Source organism: Eptesicus fuscus, chromosome 15, assembly GCF_027574615.1.
Source record: "Eptesicus fuscus isolate TK198812 chromosome 15, DD_ASM_mEF_20220401, whole genome shotgun sequence".
Lineage (NCBI taxonomy): Eukaryota > Metazoa > Chordata > Mammalia > Chiroptera > Vespertilionidae > Eptesicus > Eptesicus fuscus.
In genome coordinates, this window is record NC_072487.1 from 75,203,670 (window position 1) to 75,228,303 (window position 24,634).

General features: G+C 50.0%; 1 protein-coding gene and 1 pseudogene across 1 annotated transcript in view; one reads left to right on the forward strand and one right to left on the reverse strand.

The window, feature by feature from the left end:
* Positions 1-24,634, forward strand: part of GPR107 (G protein-coupled receptor 107) — a 52,294-nt gene that overhangs the window by 19,027 nt on the left and 8,633 nt on the right. Inside the window, exons 8-14 of the mRNA XM_008152520.3 lie at positions 2,078-2,188; positions 3,404-3,537; positions 6,689-6,764; positions 7,097-7,170; positions 7,600-7,717; positions 10,361-10,491; positions 14,163-14,206. Coding sequence (XP_008150742.1) covers positions 2,078-2,188; positions 3,404-3,537; positions 6,689-6,764; positions 7,097-7,170; positions 7,600-7,717; positions 10,361-10,491; positions 14,163-14,206 — 688 coding nt within the window. The remainder of the gene's footprint in view (positions 1-2,077; positions 2,189-3,403; positions 3,538-6,688; positions 6,765-7,096; positions 7,171-7,599; positions 7,718-10,360; positions 10,492-14,162; positions 14,207-24,634) is intronic.
* LOC114226803 (small nucleolar RNA U13) lies at positions 18,363-18,458 on the reverse strand (annotated as a pseudogene).

Sequence of the window (24,634 nt, forward strand, 5' to 3'; positions counted from 1 at the left end):
ATACTTTTATGTTATCATTATCTCAGTTCATCCTCCCAACAACTCTATGAAGTAGGTACTGTTATTATTCCCCTTTTACAGATGAGGAAACTGAGTCTCAGAGAGGTTAAGTAACTTGCCTAAGGGGAGGACTCAAACCCAGGTTTTTCTGACTCCAAGGCCCATGTGTTTAACCACTTTGCTTTACTGCCTCCTTAAGAAAATACAAAAGGTACTTTTCTCTCTTTTTTCCCTCACTTTAAAATGCTTGTACATAAAATAAGTGTTTTGAATGTTTTTATAAAAAGCCTTTGAAAAGTAATTTCAAAAGGAAAGCATATAGGCTATATACTGTTGTCAGGTACTAATGCGTGTGTCAGGTGAGTGTCAAGGGCAAAGCAGCATGCGTGCTGATGAGAACACGGCTTGAAATGGCCAGTTCGTAGGGTCCCTGGGATGCATAAAACAGGCAGTGCCGGGCTGCTGCCTTCTGTCTGGCCTCCCCTCTCCTGGCAAAGGAGTCGGTAGGTGACTCCTTACTGTTCTCCTACCCAGTGTTCTCCCCGTTTGCACAGTGCAGTCACCTGAGCCTTTCTGTTCCATCCGCAGAACGAGGATGATCGTTCATCCCCGGACTGGAAAGGGACTGTCGGAGCTTATTCCAGCTCTAAAACTTACATTTTTGCTTTATTTTTGTTTTCTCTCTAAGGGTCAAGTGCCAACTCTGATCTCTTTAATTAATTCTATTGATTTTTTTTTTTAAATATTTCTTAACTTCATCTGAGTCTTACTTTGAGAACGAGGAAGTTAATATGTTTAGAAACATTTTCTATTCTGGCTACCTTGTGTGGACTAAAATACACATCTCATGTTTACAAGAATGAGTTTGGGACATGATTTAACAATTTCAACTTGAATATTCTTGGCCTTTTATTTCCAGCTTCTTGTCAGGTATCTCTTTTCCCTCCCAGCCTTTTAAATTGTAAGGTATAGTATATATACAAAATAGTATTAGTACCTGTATTGATATTGAATACAAATAGTTGTAGGTAATCACCATTGTAACCATCATTGGGACAAGAGATGAAATAATGCTAGTACCTCACAAACTCCATATGTCTGTTACATCCCTTCCCAATTCTAGAGTAACCCTGATCGTGAAAAAAATGTTATAATCATGTCCTCACCTTTCTTTATAGCTTGCCATCTGTTTATGTAGCCCTAAGCCACACACTTTAGGCTCATAGAAAATTTCTCTAGAATAGACCCAGGAGTTGCTTCAGTGATCTTACTTGTATGATTTCTTTTGATTTACATTAAACTTCATTTGAACACATGAAACTTAAGAAAAACATGTCTGAATATAGAAAATGTAGCATTTATTACTGTTGCTTAAAATCACAGGTGTAAATTTTAATGAGGGAAAATTGGTTCTTTTTTTTTTTTTTAAGAATTTGTAATTGGTTTTTAGAGAGAGCAGAAGGAACAGGGAGAGAAACATCAGTGTGAAAGTAAAACATTATCGGCTGCCTCCCGACCCAGGATTGAACCCACAACCCTGGCATGTGCCCTGACTGGGAATCGAACTGGCAACCCTTCAGTGCATGGGATGACACCCAACCAACTGAGCCACATCGGCCAAGGTGGAATATTGGTTCCTCACCTTGTCAAGTATCAAATGAACCTCCTTCAGTTTTCAGGAGTATTTTTACCTAAAGAGCAAAATAATATGTTGGCCTGAAAACTAGATAACTGCATCTTAGGTTGCCTCGCAAGACTTCTGCCAAAATCCATCACCAGTGGATAGGTGTGTGATAAGGCAAGGATAGTAAACGTTCATTGTGGAATCTAGGTAGTGGGTCTATAGATATTTGCTGTATAATTCTGTCAACTTTTCTGTTAGCTTGAAAGTTGCTATAACAACGTTGGGAGGGAATCATAGAAGAAGAAAACATCTGTTTAAATTCTGCTCTGGGAGAATTTGATTTCTTTAAGTATATATTTTTTTCTGTTCATAGTATTTATGATTTCTTTCTAAGACTTAAAAATTTAGCTGAAGATTTGGGTACCCTTTAATTTTTTTCTTCTTCACTTTCAGTTTTTCTTTAACATCAGCACCAATGAGCAGGAAGGCCTCTACAGTCTTTATTTGCATAAATGTCCTGGACCTAAACTACAGTCTAATGACAAGTTTTCATTCAGCCTTGATGTGAGTACCATATGGAAACTGTTCCACGTGAGTTTTGTCAGCCGTGTAAAATGAAAGGCATTTACCTATAACTAGAGGCCCGGTGCATGAATTCATGCACAGGTATGGTCCCTTGGCCTGGCTGGCAATTGGGGCCAATCGGGGAATGGGGGGGGGGGACCACGGGAGGTTGGCCTCAGCAGCAAGCTAATCAACAGCCAATTCTGCGAGGAATCGGGCTCCCTCCTCCCTCCTGTCTGGGTCCAAGGTGCGGGTTAACCAGATTCAGGGCTGTCAGGACCCCAGCAGCAAGGTCTGGTTCATAGCTACTGGCCAGTCGTTCTGGTCATTCGGTCGTAACAGTCGCTTAGGCTTTTATATATATATATGTGTATGTGTGTGTGTGTGTAGATAGATAGATAGATAGATAGATAGATAATAAAAGTGTAATGTGCAAATCAACCGAATGACCGAACAGCAGAACGACCGTCCGGAGGACCTTCCAGACAACCAGGCTATAACACGCACTGGCACCAGGCCAGCCAAGGCGGGTGCGATGTGATTGGTCGGGGGGCCCCCGCCGTCGCCCCATGATCGCCCTGCAGAGGGAGGCCCAGGCCGGCTGGGCAATTGATGGGGGGGGGGGGCGGGGGGCGGGATCGTGGAGCCCCAGCTGGGTGTGCAGGGCCTCCCTCTGTGGGGCGATCAATCTGGGGCCAGCGATGCTGTGGCGGGTGTGCGGGGCCAGCCAGCGATCGCCCCGCAGAGGGAGGCGACCGGTGGCGGGGGTGGGAGTGTTGGCAGGCAGCTCCGCACAGATGGCAAGCAGTGGCAGCGGCGGGGATGGGGCCAGCTGCTGGCAGCCGCGGGAAGGAAAGCCCCGATAGGCCCTGATCGCTGGCTAGGCCTAGGGACCCTACTCGAGGGGTCCGGATTGCGAGAGGGTGCAGGTACGAATTTCGTGCACTGGGCCTCTAGTTTCTCTATAAAAATAGATCTTAAGACCACTTAATGTAAAAGTGTGGCTAGTGGGCAAGAACCTTAGCAGAGGATTCATAAACAAGGAACTAGAAAGCAATTGGGTGTGTTTACATTTCAGCCAGTGCGCTAAGAATGTGTTTGTTCTCTGCTGGTACTCACTTTCGTAAGCTGAAGTTAAACAGCTAAGATTACAAAGTGCTGAATATGAAATGATCTGTTCCTGAAAAGGAAAAATAAATTTCATGTTGGTTTCAGATTGAGATCACGGAGAAGAATCCTGAGAGCTACCTCTCTGCAGGAGAAATCCCTCTCCCTAAGTTGTACATCTCTATGGCCTTTTTCTTTTTCCTTTCTGGGACCATCTGGATTCACATCCTTCGAAAACGACGGTAAAATACTACTTCCTTAAGTCCTTCCGCTTGGAGAGGGGTGGTATGTGTACATCTCCCCTTGGGCTGGCTCTGCACCTGGGCAGGATTGGCGCCAGCCATCTTGTTCTCTTCCAGGGCATCTTCCCTGAAACGTAGGGCACTGCAGGAGCTTGGCATGCCTTGGTGTTTGCTCACTTCCCATTGTTTTGCTTAAAAGGCAAATCCAGAGATTTCAATAATATACAAGCAAAATAAAATGTATATAAGCTGAGCGTTTCCATGGCGAAGAGATCACAGTGCAGCACTCCAAGTGCACACATTGGTCCCAGTCAGGGCTCTTTGTTCTTGAGAGCAGGTGAGGGACAGTGACCCACTGCCTGGCCGAGAGCAGGAACCACACTTCGTCCAGAAGGCCTCAGCTCAGAGCTGGGCTGGGAGAGCTACTGTCCTTCCCATACTGACCTGGGGAAAACCTCTTCAAAGCCCATCTGCCTGGCTGTTGACCTTTCTGCTGAACCCCCTGTGGCTTTAACTTCCTGTACTTGGCTCTTGAGGAGAACAGCTGCAAGCTGCATGTCGGTGGAGCTAGTGTTTAATTCTGTCTCTCTCTCCCCCAAAATTGAGAAGCAAAATACAATTTTCAGTTAAAGGATAATGTGAAGTATTTGTTATAGGATAAGGCCCATAAACTAAGTAAATGATGGTGTGTGACTATGGTATTGCAATATGGGTTAATTTAAATTTATGTAATAATTAAGAACCCCAAATACCTCTTTCTCTGGAGCGTTGGGGCAGAAATTGATGTCTCTGACATCTCTTGCGGCCTGTGTGCTGGACGTGCTAGCTGGGAGCAGTTGTAAGACCCTGCACACCAGCAGATGGAACGAGCTTCTTGTTGACCTGGGAAGGACCCCACATAATCACTTGGACTAGACGATCAGTAGCCGTGAATAAGACAAAAAGAATTCCATCAAGTTAGGCCATGAAAGGGTTTTGTTTTGTTTAAAGAAAGTTTTGCCTTTGCTTTAATTAGAAAAGTGAGAACTAGGAGCGAGAGGGCTGATTCCAGTGTGAACGCTGTTGCCGCCTGTGTGCCTGGCTTCGCGCTCGGTCCTTTTTGCTCGGCTATGACACTGGGCAGCGAAGCTGGCGCGGCTTCCTCTGAGAGCTTAGCTCTGGAGATTATGTGCATGAGGGGTTTGCACATCAGGAGGCTCTGCAGATGTGAGGCACATGTGAGGTGCTTTAATTCCCTTTACTTAGTGATACAGCAGCCACGGCCACCGGTTCACTTAAATAATAAAAACGGGGGCAGCAGTTTTAAATGTGTGGTTAAATGAGGCTGACCTACTTTGTACAACGTTTTAAACTTCTCATTGAAGTATAGTACACATACAAAATGTATTATTTCAGCCCCCCACCCCATCCTCTTTCCCTGGGAGTCTTACAGCAGGTCGGGTCATGTGAAGTTGGAAATTCAAGTCATGGAAAGGATGTGACTCCGTGGCTGCCGCTGCCTTTCAGAGGCTTGCAGCCCCTCCCACTGGAAGGAGTTGAGAGATCTTTGCCTGGGTTTACTGAGGCCTTGAGAGGGGAAGCGAGAGCCATGGCCAGTCAGCTGACAAAGCTGGGACTGGAACCCAGATTTCCTGCTGTGCATTTGTGGCTCCTCTCGGCTCTTTGCTTTCTGCTGTGGGCCTAGAGCCCCGGAGCGTGGGCAGGGAATCCAGGGCAGTGGAGGGAAGCGGGTCGTTTTGAGTCAGGCACCTGGTGATGGTTATTTCAGCTAATGTTCCCACAGCTCCTTGAGGTAGGCAGCCGTAGCCCCATTTTTAGGAGAGGTCACTGAGGTTTAGAGAGATGAAGGTCATCGGAATAGAACCAGTATTGGAGCTAGTTCTGTGTGGCTTTGGAGCCCGTGTTCTTTCCATCACATCACGGCCCCAGGCGGGAGGCAGGGAGGTTTTAACTGGGACTGCTAGCTAGTCGAGGTTGGGGTCGGGGTGGTGGGCGGCGGTGGTGACAGTGGGCAGTTTTGACCTGTGGTAAATCTCATTGCTGTTCACAGTGACAGGCTACTCTGGCCTTGACTTCCTTTTTGACTTCAAGTAGTTGGGCACTGGGACAGGAAATGACCGGGGAGGAAATCGTTCTGGAAACTGAGCATGTGTCAGTTCAGGGCACGCCGCCCTCCTTACCATTCTTGCAAGACCCTCTCCTTCGTTTCCCTTCATTTCCTATCCCCTCTCTCATTCCTTCCCAACCACTCAAGTGTGTTTAGTATGTGTTTTCTGACATTTGTGCACTTGTATAAATTAGTACTGTTCATTCATGTTGCATGTATTTTTAATTTGTGTAAACTATACTATCTATAGATACTATTCTTAGCGTTTTTCACATGGTGATGTCTGTTCTGTGGATTTTTTTGTCTGATGTCCCACTGTCCACATTTTGTACTGCTGTGGCTTTGCAGAATGTCTTGACACCCAAGCATGAGTTTCCCGTGGCTCCTCCTGAAGTCTGTGTTCTTTGATAGAGTTTTACATTTTTCTCCGGAATGGTCTTGGGGTCCTATTGGTTCAGCCCTGGGGGAGGTGGGAAAGGGTCGTGGAATGTAGTGCCCAGCAGCCCAAAGGCGGACAGGCACCTGAGTGAGCCTGGGGGTGGGAGTGGAAGTGGGTGCTTTACCCCACTGGTGGGTGTTGGCAGGTTCCAGCCAAGAAGGGGAGCGAAGAGGGCACAGCCCTCCTTGTCACCTGGTGCCGAACCACCTCCCCGGGCTGCACATTTCCCCGTGAGCTGTAGCTCCTCACCCTGTTCTCTGGGGTTTCCGTGTCCGTAGATCCATCCAGTCCACTGTTCTGTGCCCTTTCCCGAGGGTTTCTGGGGAGAAAGCCTGTCCTGATTTCTGTCTCACGGTCGCAGACTCCTCACGCTTCCGGGCATGACTCAGTTCCATTTGCAATGTGGACTTCAGTGGAGAGGTGACTCTAGGGCTCCTTCAAGGCCTGTTCTGCGACAGAAAGGACTTGTTAAAAAGGCTTCATGTTTGTGGTTTGCTTAGATTATATTTACTGCCTTCTGATAAAAATGCCTGATGCCCGAGGCTGCAAGCTGTCTTGTGGGAGAATGGAATATTTCTTTCATTCTTTTCTTTCTGTTTTTGTAGGAACGATGTGTTTAAAATTCACTGGTTGATGGCGGCCCTCCCCTTCACCAAGTCTCTTTCTTTGGTCTTCCATGCCGTATGTATTAGTATTTTGGGGTCATTTATGAAATGATGTACAATGCTATAGGATCAGGAAAATCAATTAGGAGAAAGGGGATAGATCCGTGGGAAACCAAAGGTGAAAGAATGCCTTTCTCAGGAAGCCTCTGACGGGAGGGGGGCGGCTGGTCATGGGCGTAAAACATCAGAGTCTCAGAATACCAGACAGAGACACCATCTGATAATAGCTTTAGTGTGAATTGACAAGTGAGTCACTAGACACCTTATCATGAGGTCTCGGTGGCATTTCCGTTTGACTGCACCGGGCGGGGCCGGTCATGGCCTTTCTGAAATGCCTTTCACTTGCAGATCGACTACCACTACATCTCCTCCCAGGGCTTCCCCATCGAAGGCTGGGCTGTTGTGTACTACATCACTCACCTGTAAGTGTGCAGGGCGACTCGTGCCGTACTCATACCGGGGCGTGACTTACCAGGTGCTGGAGAAGCCATGGCGGGAAGAGACCCTCCCCCCAGGTGGACTGGCCCGCCCTCCTGTGGCACCTGGCTGGATTCCTGCCATGCCAGAGGTGTGTGGTGGACGGGTAGCTGTCCACACTTGAGACCTAGGGGCTGTTGCGTGCCCCTGGGAGGGGGCTGCCTCCTTGTGGGGACTGGCTGCTCAGGTGATGGGCTGCAGAGCTAACTATTTTGTGTGCGGAGGAAAGTGTTGCTCACTTAAGATGAACTTCCTGGATTTGGCCACCTATCTTTTGCAAGAAGCACGTGAAATCATAGCATGAGCGGTGGAATCTAACTTGCAGGGTGGGACTCCAAAGAGGCCCATTCGTGTGTGACATTTTCCTTTTTCAGTTTGAAAGGGGCACTGCTGTTCATCACCATCGCGCTCATTGGCACCGGCTGGGCTTTCATCAAGCACATCCTCTCTGATAAAGACAAGAAGATCTTCATGATTGTCATCCCACTCCAGGTAACGGGCGCCGCTCCGTGGGCGGCTCTGTCTCCACACGTAGCCGCTCCAGGCCTCTGGGAGGAGGGGTGGCCCACTCAGAAACGCCAGCTTCTCCATCGGGGGTTCTGTTTCTGAATTTGGACAGGCCTAGGCCTCAGGCCACGGCACGGGAGATATTTGACTGTCAGTCATCTTTAACCGGCACGTGGACACCTGCCCTTCAATAGAGAGCTGCTGAAAAGTTAGCGGGACCTGCTGCCTTCTCTTCCTCACCCGTGTGTCCTGTAACCAAATGGTCCTCTTAGCAGCGGAACTCAAGTACATAGCGATTTTATTTTAAAACTCTGAGTGACACCAGTGAGTTCCCACTATGTAGATCCTGGGGGCAAACATTCCTTAAAGCCTCCCTGTGCTTGGGGCCTCACCAGTGAGCCCGCAGGAGAGGGGCCTTGTGTTGTCAGACACAGCAGTCTTACTGGAGCGGAGCCGGGCGGAAAGGGCGCCTGGTGAACGGCGGTCCTGGCAGTGGTGCACAGCTCCTCTGCTCGGCAAAGTTGTTCTCTCACCCGGACTCATCTTGGAGCCCAGTGTAAATGTGGCAGGAGAGGGAAGGAAGAGGCCAGCCCGGGCACCCAGGTCAGCCCTCAGCTCCGGCCACAAAGCCATTGACATTCAGTAATAAGGGGTACACGTTACCGCCAAACAAATGGTACACACCAGTAACTGAAGGGTTCCAAGGGAAGACTGGTCATCCAGATTCTAATGACCTGGAAGCTTTATGTGTGGGTGGGCCTTGCCTCGATGCTTAAGGAAAGAGAGATGACGGAGGCCCAGGGGGAGAGCATCAGTATGAGGTGCTGTCTAGTGGACAGAGGTGCTGAGCCACCCAGGTCTTAGCTGATGAGCCGCCCGGGCCTCTCTCCACTCTGCCACACTGCTCACTGAGTCCCTTTTCCTCTAGTAGCCACTCTCTCTCCTTCAGTGTGAACTTCCTCCTGGCCTAACTGTGCTGTGACGGGGCTCAGTCCTCCCCACTGCCCCCCATTTGTTCGTCCGGAGGAGCAGCGCACACGGTCATGTGGCAGGTCACTCGGAGAAATGGCATTTAACAAGTAAACATACATTTCAACATGGGACTAACCTAGGAAGGCCTGAAGAGGTAAAACGGCCTCTTTCTGGCCATGGGAGCCGCTGCGCATTTCCGTAAGGAGTGAGCGCTGCATACCATGGCGTTTCGAGAGTGTCACTGCCCGCTGCCGCACACGGCGCCTCGGGGACTGGAAGCCAAGGACGTGCAGTGAGGGGTTCAGGCTGTGGAAGCCTGTTCTCCACTCTGTCTTCGCAGGCGGAGCCACAGAGACAGGGGCGAGGATGGACTGGGCTTTAGGAGGAGCCAGACGCTGCGTGTCAGGGGGAGACTGACATTTCAGAATCCTTTCTGCATCAGTATTCAAGTGACGTACGGCTTTTGTGGGGACTTAGCTGTGTAAGGCCTAGACGGAAAGAGAAACTGCCCTTGGAGCCTTCCCAATGTAGCGCAGCGGGTTTTGCATTTTTATTAAAGTGGAACATGACCGCTGCGAGCAGCACGTCAGGCAAGGATTGGGAGCATGGCCTCGTGGAGAGTGGGGGTGGGGGTGGGGGTGGGTGGGGTTGGACTGCGTCCACACCTAGCAGTGGTCTTCGAAAGAACATCTCATGGGTTGTTCCCCGTGTGCTGAGGAGCACCGCAGGTTTCCAGATGTTGCCGTCTCGGTTTAGGCAGCTGCCGGACCTCTCAGAACATGCAGAGAGCTTAACAGACTGAACACACAAACAGCCTTACCTGGAAATGGGAGGAGAACACGGGCACAGCTGAACCTCCGTGGGAAGCACAGCTGTTCCTGTGAACAGAGGACCTGGGCTGGAGTTACTCCCGGGAGGGCGATGTGGCTCCTCAGCCAGTGGCTGCAATCGGCCGCTCTTGTCGCTCCGGTCTCTGATGACATCATCTGGCCCTTAGCAGAGGTGCAGTCACTGAGGAGCCTGGGCATTGTGGCTAAACAGGAAGTAAAGTGCAGCGCCTGGTGACGGAGGCCTAGGGTACTCGAGAAACCGCGTGGCCTGGGTACCCGCTGCTGTACAACAAGCCGCCATTCAGTCTCTGTTCTCTGTGGGTCGGGAGTGGCTTAGCTGGGGAGGTCTGACTTGCTGTGCCACCAGTTACAGTCAGACGGTGGCCAGGGCTGGGTCACCTGGCTGTCTCCACTTGCCTCTTTCTCTGGGCTGGAGAGACTTGATCACATGGGGCGGGGCTCCTGGGGCTCCTTCTCTCTCTCTGCCTGGTCTCTTCAACATGGCAGCTCTGAGCAGGCAGACTTCTTACAAGAAGGCCCTGGCTCCACAGGTGTTTCTCTAGAGAGCCAGGTAGAAGCTGTGTCCTTTGTCTGACGTACCTTGGACATCGCCTGGTGTCACTCCATCTTACTCTGCTGGCCAGAGCAGTCACAAGCTCAGGAGCAAGCAGAGACGGCGTCTTGGTGGGAGAGAGCACGTGGGAGTGCTGCTGTGGCCATAGGTTGGGGGCCTACTGGCTCCATTGTCCCCTCCCCCCCTTGTTGGGGCTGCTGTTGTGAGAATGTACCCGTGTTCTGGGGCCTCACCGACTTCTCTGCCCCGTAGGTCCTGGCAAATGTGGCCTACATCATCATAGAATCCACCGAGGAGGGGACGACGGAGTATGCCTTGTGGAAGGATTCTCTGTTTCTGGTGGACCTGCTGTGCTGTGGGGCCATCCTCTTCCCAGTGGTGTGGTGAGTACCCGCAGGGAGGGAGGCTGTGTGCACCCCATGGGGCTTGTCTGTCAAACCCGGCGGCTGGGCCAGCTATTCCCAAACTGGGACTCCGCGGGCATCTGTGTGACACACAGCTTCCTGGGTCCCAGACCGTTTGAATCGTCTCGGGACCCTGGCTTTGTGTCTTGTCCGGTTCCCCGGGTTCTGATGGAGCCAGCCTGGCGGCACGGCGGGTGTGCAGCGCAGGCTGGCCCAGAGAGGGCCTGGGCGGGAGAGCTCCGCAGCTGTGTGAACAGCAGCCTGGGTTGGGAAGGAAAGGGGTTGGCGGAGGCCCATAAAGAAGCTTTTCTTGCCAAGGTGGATGGGGAGAGAGGAAGTACGTTAACAGGAAACTAGCGCTAGTGCCCAGCCCGTGTGTCTCCGTGGTTAAGGAAGACTCGTGAACCAGGAGGTCAGGTTCCAGGGGCACATGCCTGCACGCCTCCTACTGGGTATCAAGCCAGTTGCAGGCTCCATCCCGGTAGGGGGCGTGCAAGAGGCAGCGATCAATGATTCTCTCTGACCATTGATGTTTCTACCCCCTCTCCCTTCCTCTCTGAAACAATAAAAACATTTTTAAAAAAGAAAACCTAGTGCTAGTTCTCAGCATGTGAATGTTTGGACATCTTCAGAACGGTGGCTCTACTCCGGACATGGCAGGCGTTGGGTGCGGAGCTTGTAAAGGAGTGTGAGTGCCAGGTCAGCGCTTGATGAGAAAATGCCTCGTTCAGCCTCATGCAAGTGAAGGAAATGGTTGGTCCACTGGGAAGCCAGTGGAGGGAAAAGGCGAGCAAAAATAAGACACTTCCTTTACAATGATCTAGTTCCGTGCTCCTTGAAAGCAGTGAATTATTTTGGAATAAACTTTAAAAACAGTAGATTTTCCTGCTTCCTATTAGAGGTGAGGTGTTCCACACTGCAATGCCCCATGCACGTAAGTCAGTATTTTTTAGGATCCTGGGTTTATAAGTCATTTACTTACTCTGATTACTTAGAACCATGGTCAGCAAACTGTGGCTCGCGAGCCACATGCAGCTCTTTGGCCCCTTGAGTGTGGCTCTTCCACAAAAGACCACGGCCTGGGCAAGTCTTTTGAAGAAGTGGCGTTAGAAGAAGTTTAAGTTTAAAAAATTTGGCTCTCCAAAGAAATTTCAATCGTTATACTGTTGATGTTTGGCTCTGTTGACTAATGAGTTTGCCGACCTCTGACTTAGAACATGGTGCCAGTGGAGTGTAGTCCTCATTCCAGCCAATTAGATTCACTCCTGATTGGCTCAGGAGCAAGCACAGAGAGACATCTTGGTGGGAGAGAGCACATGGGAGTACTTGACCCTCAGTCCATCATATATCATGCGTGTACAGGTATCCATTCAGCAGAGAAGAGATTTCGAATGAGATTTTTCATCTCTGCAGCCTCCTCATATCCTGCCCACGAAGAAGTTAACTCAGGTGTCTGTGACAAGATGGCCAGCATTATCTTCAGGCAGGAAGTGTCCTGGGAGCATTTGAGATCATGTCCCCCAGCGTATATCATCAGTTAAACACAAACATTTCAAAAGGAAGAAAGAGCAGCTATTGCTCGGGAACAGAGTAAGACTACTCACACCTGCCACTCAGCAAAGTAGAAGGGTCACGGGCGCACGGGGAGACCCAGACACGCTATAGAGGTACAAGGGGCCACGCCTGCCTCGTGCTACGTACAGCACTAGCAAGCCGACGCCGCAGGCAAGCTTCTGTGAGGTAAATACTCTGAAAGGCTGCACAGTGAGAAAAGTCAAGCACCAGAGAGGAGATTTAAGAAGCAGCCACATTTGGACATGAAGTGCACAGTATTTGGAAAGGTTATGGATGGTCTAGAGGCTCTAGATCAAGCATATCAAACTCAAAGGCTAACATGGGCCAGATAAGCAAGGGTTAAGGTTATGTGGGCCACAAACAAACCAAAGCTTCCATTTTCATAGAAACGTAGGTTTATTTCGATAGAGACATGCTGAATACAAAGGGCTGAAATAAATGCGTCATCATTAACATAAAATAATAGAACATTTTTAAAAATCAATATTTTTATTGAGTATTAACTTACCAGACACTGAATAATTGCACGAATGAATAAGTGTAACACAAATAAACCTATTTTTTTTTGTTCTTCCAAAGCGAAGTATTTCCTGTTGCACACACGAAACCAGTCAGTACAAAACTAATGACGTGGCAATCGGCTGCTAAAATATTTGGTGCTAGTGTTAATGGAGAGAAATGGTGCGCCTGCGCATAAGGCGTGTAAGGGAAATGAATGCAACACAATATTGTAAAAGTTAAGTTACAAAGTTTTTATTAAAACGTTTCTTACATACCTTTATGTTGGCTGGGCCGCAAAAATAGTCCTTGTGGGCCGCGAGTTTGACATGCTTGCTCTAGATCAATTGGAGAAATTACCAGTAAATGAGGTTTATTGATTTCTTTATGCCTCATTTAAATAAACGAGGTGTGTGGCCGGCTGGCCTCAAGTTTGACATGCTTGATGTACACTTTAAGGATTCGTGTGAACCCATTTGCTCAGTAGCTGTAACAGACGTGGACAGCTATTTGGGAAACTGTTTGAGGAACACACCTGCCATGGTTTACCCACTTCTAATTATGTCAGAGGTTGCATCATCCTGCTTGATCATAACTAAGATCTGAGCTGGTGGTACCACGGAGAACCACATAGCTTTTACTCCCATTCTTACAGCATATCCTTTACTATAATTAATGTCTAATATTTGTTTAAGTTTAATTTTTGTTACATAAAAACATCCATTTTTAAATGCTGAGTCTCAAATCAGTCATGGTTGAGCACCCTAGTTATAAACTCCTCCTATCGAAAAACACACAAGACATGCCAATTCAGCAGCGTTTGTTTGGTGTCACCTTTGTGCTACTTACTTCCACGTGTTGCTCCATTCGGTTCTCACAAGTGGGCAGACCACGGGGCTTTAGGAGTGATTCATTCAGAGTCCGGTAGAGAGTGGTGGGCTCGTTCGCCTCCAGCCCGGTCTGCCCGTCTCCCCCCGGCCCGGAGCTGCCCGTGTTGTGCTCATCCGTGATGGTCTTTCCTGGGTGAACTCTGCCTAGACTCTCATCTGCAGCTGCTTTAATCACATTAATGTTCTCCTGCCCAAACGGTAATGACAGTCATTAGTTACCAGCACATCCCAGCCGGAAAAGAGACTCCCTGGAGGCCTGCATTTCTCAGCCAAGTTACAAATCTCTAGTCAGTGAAAGACTGGGTTTGTATGAAGCCACGTGCACAGCTCCTAGACCTAGACTTTCAAGCGCAGTGTCTCCCGGGAGCAGGTGAGATCCATGATGCTCCATTGTCTTAGTGGGGGGTGGGGGGTAGTCGTAGGAATGAGAGATGAGAGAGATCAGGAATGTTTGTCTCCTCATGCCCAGGCCTCTGCCAGACAGTTTTTGGTCAGCAGGGCATCTGTACCTTAGGCTTACGCACCATACATGCTGAAGTGATTATCAAGGATCGCATGGTTAGGGAGAGTCTAAAATCGTCCATATGAGTTTATAATCGAGGATTTCAGGCCTTATTACTCGCCCTGGAAGTAGAGGCGAGTGCAGGTTTGTTAGCTAACCTTTTGTTCCCAAATGTTTGTTTTTAGGTCAATCAGGCATTTACAAGAAGCATCAGCAACAGATGGAAAAGGCAAGTTCCCTGGAGCTCTCTTCCGGCTGCTCAGCCTTCCCCAAAGCCACGCGCCTGGGCACTGCTGGGAGGTGGAGGAGGAAGGGTGTGTCTCTGGGCTGTCTCCCCAGGAGCAGAATGGGGGCGGGTGCTTGGGGGCTTTGTAAGAGCCGCTCAGGGATGTTTGGTGAAGACGACGCAGATGGCGCACAACACAGAGCCCTGCTGCGTGAGGAGGCTTGGGGGTGACTGCTGCTTATCATAGCTGATTCAGGTCATTCCCACTCGTGTGATTTTCACCTTCTCTAAACTGAGTCAGAAAGAGAAATCTTGTCTTGGAAGGACCAGGTAGCACTTGACTGTGAGAGCAGGTGGTTTGATGGATGGGGATGGCTACGTGTAAAGCATCCATCCCTGCTGATGGAACACGCTTCCAAAGTGGTTGTGTTGGTATTAATTTAAAGTGAGCCTGCTGCGGAAAGAACCTTTAAACTCTGATTTTTAAATGGTTGTGCCATTAAAGCCCTTTTGCAGCTCCTTGATTTTCCAACCACGCCTCCTATGTCAGAGAAGCCACAAAGGAAATGTTTTGTGTGTTCCTGGGCTGATTGGAATAATGTCCCGACTCCAGGCTGTCGGTGTCGGGTGGGGGTTGGGAGCACTGCTCTCGAAGGGAAGGGCGGAGCTGCCTCTGGGTCCATGAGATCACCACTCAGCTGAGAGAGATGTTCTTTCTTTTCTTTTTTTTTAACTTTATATTTGTCTCCAAGTGGTGGTTTGTGTTTTTTTAAAGGATCTTACCCCTTTTTTTTCCTATTTTTAAAAAAAAATATATATTTTTATTTATTTCAGAGAGGAAGAGAGAGGGATAGAGAGAAACATCAATGATGAGAGAGAATCATTGGTCGGCTGCCTCCTGCACGCCCCCTACTGGGAATCGAGCCTGCAATCCAGGCATGTGCCCTTGGCTGGAATCAAACCTGGGACCCTTCAGTCCACAGGCCGACTCTCTATCCACTGAGCCAAACTGGCTAGGGTTGATAGTGATGTTCTTTAAGGCAGATTATTCATTTGTTGTTAAATCTAAGTTGCTGATCTGTTTTCTGATTATAAAAGTAAGGTGGATTCGGTTTAGGAAATGTGGAAAACAGGTAGTAGGTACCAATCTTATTTCACACTTGCTATTCAATTAATGTCAGGTCATTACTTAAAAGTGAATTAAACCCGATTAAAGCTTCACACCTGTGTTGGGCAAAATCCTGGGGTTCTTAGAGCACAGCATTCGGGAGTATTCTGGTTTGGCCGAAATAGCTTCTGTTGAGATTCCTGCCGTCTGGCCCGTGTAACGCTCTTGCTCAGCGCAGCCACTGTGTGAGGGTTCTGCCTAGACTGGGAGCCCGAGCAGTGCTCAGAGCCCCTCTCCCAAGGCCTACCCCACAGTCTTCTGCTCAGATCATGCTGCATAGCCTTCCTCCAGCCATGGAGCTCCCAGAGCCCTCATGCCTTCTGGGAAGGGGTAAAGGAAAATTGCAAAAAATAAAACACAAACTAGAATTTAAGTAAAGCACCTTACAAACAGAAAAATCCAAAGCTGAAAATAAGAACCCACCTTCTGGGTATAATTATAGTTTGGAGCTATTCTTGTGTTGTTTTTTGTTTTTGTTTTTGTTTTTGTTTTTTTCTTCTTCAGTGCATGTAAGTTGCTTTTATTCTTGTAACTTAAAGAATAGGTCTTTCTCTTAGTTTATTATATAGAGATAAGACATTTAATTTGTCATCTTTATAGTACACTTCAATATTTGAATTTGTTTTTTGACTGGCTGTTCAGCTGAAAATGTTTGAGAATCCCAAGGGCAATGTTTTTTGGTTGATAAATGTAATCTGTGCTTTTTTTCTTGGCTTCATCCTTCCCCCCTTCATTCTTCCTCGCCTCCATCATCTGGCCCCTCTGTCTCTCTCCACCTTGCTTTTAGAAGGCCTGGGGATAGCTGTCTCTGTGGTGGTTTACTCCGTGAGAGGGTGGTCATTGGCTGAAGACTTACTAAGCTCTGGCGGGGTAGGTAGCACAGCAGGTGAAGCCCAGGATGGGTCTTACTTGTCCCCCAGCAGCTGTAGTAAAGAGAAAGGAAAGCTTTTGTCCTCACCTGGGGCACATGAGGCAGTTCCTCGTTTGTTCCACCAGGTGACAGCAGAGAGCGAATATGAAAACAGGAAGTCCGGCAAGCACACCAGGACTCATTCACCATCTCAGGATGACATACTGTTAAGAAAGCACCCATTCCTCATCAGTAAATACCGCGAGCCCTTTGAAAGGGACAGAGTCGATTAGAATAGGGATGTCTTCTTGATTCATGTTCTTTCACTGAGTTGATTGAGGCCACGGGATGCATTTAAGCTAATCTGCAAGTGCATACTTCAGTCTGTACTTTGAAAAATGCTTACGCTGTGACACTTCCAGAGTCAGGGCGGCCTGTTCCCAAGGCTGAGGTCTGCCCTGCAGAGAACTCGCAGGAACAGCACACATCCATCCCCACCCCGACCCCAGTGCTGGGAGCCAGCCTGAGTGTGACTGCCGAGTGGCGGCACCTTGCACGTCCGTCCACTCCAGGACAGAAGCGGGCCGGTGCATGAAAGCTGGAGTGAGCCCGTGGCTGACTAACCGACGGTTCCGGGATACTGTGGTCAACCCTCTGTGCCCCTCAGCTCACCCCACCCGAGGTCTAGCCCATCCTAGAGGCCACTGGCAAAGTGCAGACCGTGGGCAGGAATGTCTTCTCCTGGATTTGGAAGCAGTTGCTGCGTGGAACCTGTTGTTAGGCTCATTATTCCACTGACTCATTGTGTGACCTTGACACTGACCTGGGCTTAAGACTCAGAGTAAGTGCAGTCCAGGCTGACTAACTGCAAGCAGGGGAGGCGCTATGTATAGTCGTTCCTGGGCTGGGGCTGCACTCAGCGGGCAGGGGGTGTTTGTTTGGGTTCTGTTTACTTCTTTGTGTCTGGATTCCTTTTGACTGAACCCGAGGGGAACATTAAGGATGAAGCTGCCCACTGTCCTTAAGCTGTATCTTTTTTTAAAAAAATAAGTATTTTTATTGATTTCAAAGAGAAAGGGAGAGAGAGAGATAGAAACATCAATGAGGAGAGAGAATCATTGATTGGCTGCCTCCTGCACACCCCCTACTGGGGGGGATCTAGCCTACAACCCCGACATGTGCCCTTGGCTGGAATTGAACCTGGGACCCTTTAGTCCGCAGGCCGACGCTCTATCCACTGAGCCAAACTGGCTAGGGCTTAAGCTATATCTTTGTCTCTTGTCACAGACCCGCCTCTGTCAGGTCCTGTCGTTTTGAGTCAGTGCTGGTTGTGTCCTCTGGGAGGAAGTGTAATTGAGTCTCGCACGGCACGCCTAGCTGTGGGCCCGCTGTTTGCCTGCCAGGCTCTCCTGGCGGGTACTGCCCTTGCGCCTGCATCCCTGTCTGCTCCTCTCCAGTGTCGCTACCTTAGAGGACTGGCTTGGGAGTGTACACCGTACATTTATTCACTATTTCTGCTCCTGATCACTTGTTTTTTCTTGTTTCTGAGGAAAATTTAGAGGACGTATTCCGAGAAATTTTAGCTTTTATATATGAGCTTCCAAAGCATGTAAGCCGATAGCGATTGGCTGGTTGGGTTTATGGAGGCTTTGTTCTGAGCTGCTGTAGCCGTAAGTATTTGTCAGGGCAGCAGTTCGCAAGAGGGTCCTTGGGGTCAAAGCTGTTTTTCTAATAAGATGCTCAGCCTTTTTCGCTGTTGGCATTTGCACTGATGGTGCAGAATGGGTCAACCAGCTGGCACTGAGGGGGTCCAAGGCAGCGGCACCGAAGTCTGAGGGGCCAGAGCATTCTTCGTTGCCACCTACCTTCAGGGGTGGGAAAGGCTCGTTTCAAGAGCGGCCTTGATGAATTGTGGAAGCTGCGCGAGTACGTCTTCTCACGTCCTGTGCGATGGGGCGGGACGTGTGCAGGAAGCACTTGTGCTGGGTGCCGCGGCGTGACGGCTGTCTGAGGAAGCCTGGGCGGGTGTCTGAGTGGCAGGCTGAACTGGCCACTCCTTTTGGGACACCACTGGTATCTGAAAGAATTATGACAGTCATATTGTGGTTACTCAGGCTGCGTTTTGGCAGACCTTTCTTTTCCGTCAGACGGGTAATGTGCCCAACAAGGTTTGAGGGAGGCACATCGCACATGGGGATGTGAACACCCAGCCGTCGCCCTTATGAACCACAAAGGATCCGACATTTTCTTGAAAATGATCAAAGTAAGCATGTCACTTCAGGAAAACAATTTGTTGCCAGTGACCTAATTCTCTCTTGAAAGCACAGTTTTTAATTTAGGAAAACTTGGGTCCACGACTGCAGGCTCAGCAGCTTCTGGTTCTTAAAAGACTTCTGATGGGAGCAGGGCTGATAGTAACAAAAGTGACTGTAAGGAAAGCATTTATGTTCAAAGTTTCCGTGTTTCCAAGATGTGTAGAGCACAGTGGAGCAGTGTTCTTCACCTGATGAGCTCATGTCACACAACAGCCACGTCAATAACAAAGGTCCCTTCAGAGTGCAGCAGGGACCAGTGGGGTCAGCAGTGTGACAGCATGCAAGTTCATGGCTGCAGTCTCAGAGTCCCCTCTATCTTCCAGCAGCTGCCATTTGTCAAATTTTAGTGTAAAGACTGCTCACAGCTACCTGACAGGGCCCGCATCTCTCCTAAGGCCATACTTTTTCCGTCTCCTTCAACCAGACACTCCTTCCCAGCACACTGGGAGTCCACTGTGTTCACTCAGCCAGACAGGAGAGACAGTGACAAAAGTGGGAAACAGTCCCACACTTCTCAGGAAAATTTCCATTATTTTTTTAGAAAGATATTATTTATTAATTTTGTCACTTTTAAATGAATTATTAAATACTAGAGGCCCAGTGCATGGATTCGTGCACTGGTGGGGTTCCTTGGCCTGGCCTGCGGGGGTCCAGCTGAAACTGGCTCTCCAACATCCCCCTAGGGGTCCCGGATTGCGAGAGGGTGCAGGCCAGGCCTAGGGACCCCACTGCACCAGGCCTCTAGTATGCATATAAGATCTTTGGTTAATCTCTTCCCATCCTTCCCCCTCCCCTCCTCCCTCTGAGATTCATCAGTTTGTTCCATGTTTCCATGCCTGTGGTTTCTGCTGCATTGAGCATCTGCCCCCTGATGGTCTGTGCGCATCATAGCTACTGGTCAGCTGGTCGCTTAGGCTTTTATATATGTAGATTTTTAAAATTTGTTGTAGTTTCTAATGTGGTAAATATTGATAGATTTTACCCACATGAACAAAAGTTCTTGGGGGTTCTCAATACTTTTTAAAAGTGTGAAGGGGTCCTGAGACCAAAAGTTTGAGAACCATGTATTAGGGATGAAGCTTGAGTCTCTCGTTGCATTGTCATGATGACCATGAATGGGCCTGAAAGGCTGCCTTATTCTTTTCTCCTGTGTTGTTGAGCTCATTTCAAGCTTCCTTGGTCAGGTTCTTGTGACTGTTTAAGAAATCCATTTGTTCTGTGCAGCAAATACCAAAAAAGTGTGTGTGTTTTTTGTGTTTATATATATATATCTATATATATTTTTATTGATTTCAGAGTGGAAGGGAGAAGGAGAAAGAGATAGAAACATCAATGATGAGAATCATTGATCGGCCACCTCCTGCATGCCCCCCACTGGGGATCGAGCCTGCAACCCAGGCATGTACCCCTGACCGGAATCGAACCCGGGACCCTTCAGTCCATAGGCCGATGTTCTATTCACTAAGCCAAACTGGCTAGGGCCAAAAAAATGTTTTATTTTGGGTGTTTGTATGGAAACAAACCTAATGAAAAGCCCACTGGCGAGAAAGGAGAAGGCCCCACCCGTTTCTGTGAATAGTTCTGTTGGAACTCAGCTGTGCCCATCTGTATGTGTTGTCTTTTGCGACTGCGCCAGAGTCGATGAGTTATGGCAGAGACTGTTGGCCCACAGGCCTAGAACACTTGCTCTCCAGGCCTTCACAGAGAGCCGGCCCACACCGGGCTGCCACAGGCAGTGGAGTGATGTTGCCTGCGGCTTCCCAGGGAGCACTTTGAAAGCTGTGAAGCTCACACGGATGTAAGAAGTTACCATGTTTAGCCCGGCCAGTGTGGCTCAGTGGCTGAGCGTCTACCTATTGAACCAGGGGGTCATGATTCGATTCCCAGTCAGGACACATGCCTGGGTTGCCGGCTCAATCCCCAGTGTGGGGTGTGCAGGAGGCAGCCTATCAGTGTTTCTCTCTCATTGATGTTTCTGTCTCTCCCTCTTCTTCCTCTCTGAAATCAATTTTTAGGAAGTATTTAAATGTATATTGGAAATGTATTTTGAACCACTTTTCATGTGACAACATTTTGAAAATGAAGAAATTTTATCCTCTCTCACAGCCTTTTTCATATTTGCTCTGGATCCCGTGTTTGTGAGATGGATTAGTGGGGTATCCTCTGAGTGGAGGCCAGACGGCACCCCGTAGGCTAGTCACTCTCCAGAGTGCCGCTGCCTTAGAGGACTGGCTTGGACCAGTGTGATCCCAGGTCAGCTTGCTAAGCTGTGCTGGACCCTGACGTGGGAAGCCACCTGTCCCCTTGTGCAGTGTGCTCGAGCCCCAGCCTCAGCAGACTGGGGAAGCGCGGAGGGTGGGGGTGAGTCACAGCGACTGATGCCATTCGTGGGCCATCATCATTTCTTTTATTTTTGTGTTTGATTGAAAAGTCCCTCTGCAGTGCAGCAGGGAGAAAGCAGGAGAAAAGGATGATGGGAGATAGGGATGTTTTTAAGCCTCGAGGCTTTCCTCACACCAGGGAAAGATTGTTTTGGAAATTTTTTACCCTTTAAGTGGCAGCTGTGGGCCTTTTGCTCAGTGTCCCATAAATAAGTTAGGATTAACTCCTCGAGCTGGCTGGCTGGCAGTCCCTGGGCATTGCCTGGCTTTCTGAGCCGTGGTTGCGTCTGAGCAGCCAGTGGATGACAGCTGTGGGTGCCTTCTCAGCGCAGAGTGTAGGAGTGAGGACCGGCCTCTCCACTTATAAGCTGTGTGACCTTGGTAACTGACTAACCCCAGGCCTCTGCCTGTCACCGGTGAGGCCGCGGTAATGATGCCCTCCCTCTTAGAGGCTGCCGTGCGGGTTAGTGGGATGAATCCCAGACAGTGACCAGCCCGGGGCCTGGCACACAGTTAGCACCGCGTGGTGGTGAGGACCAGCGCCACTGTCCTTTGACTGTCACGGTCCCCACACCATCCAGGGAAGTGTGCTGGGAGGTGGGGGTGGCGGTCTGTCTGCTGGCCAGCCTGCTGAGCTGCTCTTTGGCTTAGGGAGGAAAGGCGCAGTCTAGGGAAGGGGAGGCGCCCCCCCAGATGGCGGATATTTGCTCCTTTGCTGCTGGGTCAGCGCGAGTACTGACTTGTTAGCATTCAGAAGGGCGGGGCACTTTCTGCCTCAGTGGGCATTTGTTCTGTTCTCGTCATTAAAAAGCACGTGCCAAAAAACCCAAATTTTATTTTTAATCTTCATGTTGAAAGTATTACATATGTCCCCTTTTATCCCATCTGGTCATTTTTTTGAGCGTGATGGGAGGAAGAGGGATCCCCCAGCAGGTCAGCCTGCAGGAGCTCCTGAAGCAGGTGTGCATGCTCTGCCTCCCTGCCCCATCTCTCCTCCCTATTCCCCGGAGGTTTCCAGTGAAGTTGGTGATTCTGTGCTTGTGAGGTTAAGAAGCACTGCCATAGCCCTAGCCGGTTTGGCTCAGTGAGAGAGCGTCGGCCTGCGGACTGAAGGGTCCCGGGCTCGATTCCAGTCAAGGGTACGTGCCCAGGTTGTGGGCTCGGTCCCCAGTGTGGGACGTGCAGGAGGCATCCGATCAGTGATTCTCTTTCATCATTGATGTTTCTATCTCTCCCTCTCTATTCCTCTCTGAAATCAATAAAAATATATTAAAAAAAAAAAAAAAGCAGCCGCAGCAGCACTGCCCTAAAGAAATTCTCCAAATGAGGAGACGCTGCTGAGAAGGAGTGCCAGCCGGACTTGGCACCCTGCGTGATGATGGTGCAGGGCCTGGAATGTAGGTCTCCTGGCTCCTGTCCGAGGCATTTTTCTTCTCACCATGCTCATTCTTTTACCATATTTGCTGTTCCTCGTGGTGGGTCAGAAATAGCCAGCCCAGACTTGGTGAGCCTTTTACTCCCCGGGCCCAGCCCGCTGTGGTCCAGCGAACAGCAAGCTGTCAGCATCCTTAACTCCAGGGAAAGCTTTTTTGGAAGAAGCTGGGGAGGTTTGGGCTTCCAGGCTGCGGCCTGCTGTGTCCGTGCTCGTTGGTTCAGCTGGTGAAGTGTCCCGTCCTGGAGCAGGCGACCCGGGCACAGCGGGCTGACTCATTTCGCATGCACAGCAGCACTGCATCCGCCCGGGGAGCCCTGGGCCCTCTGGCAGTCCCAGGTCACCATTATTCCAGTTTGGATTTGTGCCTGAGGTGGCAGCCACTGGAACACAGCAGATGCCACATTGGGTATTTGATTCACCAGGTGTGACCCTAATGTAATCCTGGCACTGTGACACCAGCCACTCCTCAGGTGCTCCCTGTGCTGCCCCAGCAACCCCAGTGGTAGGCACTGGTGTTCTTGTTTCACAGATGAAGAAACAGACTCAGAGAGGTTAGGAGACCTGCCTGAGGTGACACAGCCAGGAAGCAGCAGGTCCTGCACTGTTAGCCACTCCTGTCCCTCCCTCCGCTGCCTCAGCTGTGCCTACAGCACCCATGTGGGCCCGGGAGCCTGGTCCCAAGGCCAGCAGTCTTGTAGACAGAAGTCTTGCACGTGACTGTCACGCTGGTGGGTTTGGGAGCTCTGCTTATTGTGGCTGCAGTTCTGAAAGACAACACTGGTTGTTCCCAAGGCCCATCTGTCAGTCCCAGCACGTGTCCTGGATGGCGTGACATCCGTGCCCGTGCTGATGACTCCTCTGGGTGCAGAGTGGTTCATGCCAGCCTCACAGTCAGCCTGCAGGTGGCGTGGTGATGCATGTGACACCAGGGAGATGTTAGGACGGCGCCTTCCACTCCCTCCCTCCCTGCACACGTTGTCGGAACCCCTCTGCTTTCTCTCAACCAGCCCTCCCTCCCCACCCTTGCTTTCCTTCCCTGTGACAGGGAGTGGACCATCAGGCTTCACCTGAAGAATTCTCTCTGGTCCTCGGCCTCATTGCCTTGTCCTGTCCTTCCATCTCCCCCAGCCAACCAGCAGGCGGGATCAGCCTGGCTCACTGCCCGCCCACTGCTGTGCACTGAGAAATCCCTCATCACCTTGTAGAGGGACCTCCACAAATCCAAGGGTTCTGACCTCAATTGGGTTCCTTTTTGGTTCTCTCCATCCTTTCTCCAGAGAGATTGGTCTAAAATGTAGGTGTGATCAAGGCACTGCCCTGCTTCAGACCCTTCAGAGGCTCTGGGGGGCCCTTGGCCAACAAGGGGGCCAGCTGATGCGGCTCCGGCCTCCTCAGCCCAGCCCTGCTTCTTGGTCTCCCAGCTTCTCCACCGTCGGACGCGCTGAGCTGCCCTCGTCCCCGTGGGTGATGCTGGCTCTTCCTGAGCATCCCCTCCACTTGGTCTCACCACTCTCGTTCCCCACTGAGCCCTGCTCAGGCCTCTGCTTAGCACCGCCTCCTCTGGGATCCCCTCTTTCACCCTGTGCCCTGGTCTGGGCGCGTTCCCCACGTGTGGCTAGGCTATGGCAGCCAAGCTTATTCCTCTCACAGCACCTTGAAATCTGGGAGTAAAAGCGTGATATCTCTCTCTCCCCCCCCCCCCCCCCCGTTTCATTGACCATTGCCGGTGGGGGGGGGGGGCAGGAGACGCACACAGAAACAAAAGGAACACTCGATCCTACAAATGGGTGAAGCTTTAAACCTGCGGGAGTTTAGTTTTTCCACACTTCTCTGTGTAATACCTTGCCCTCTGCGACTCCTCTCCCATCCCCAGACAAGGACGAGCACCTGTTCATGGCACACGCCCCGGTACGCTGTGCACTTAGTATTAAGTGAGTGCACCTTCCCTGAGGCAGGGCAGCCACCCCTGGGCCAAAGCCCACGCCGCCATGGTCACTGTTGCATCCCGGGCCTGGCCTGAGTCAGAGCGAATGAAAAACGGCTGAGAACCAGAGAGATTTAATTTAAAAAATCACAAGGCTACCAGAGAAAGCACAAGTCAAGAGCCTGTGCTGAACTGCGTGCTTTCCTTGAGCTTCTGCAAATGCTGCTGCGCGCATGCGTCCTTTGCAGGCTGGAGGTGGGTGTAATAGCCTCTCCAGTTGGGGACTTGGAGTTTCCCGGAAAGCGTTTCTGATCTTTTCATCGGTGCATTAGGTTTCTCAGAAGAGATTCATGCAGAT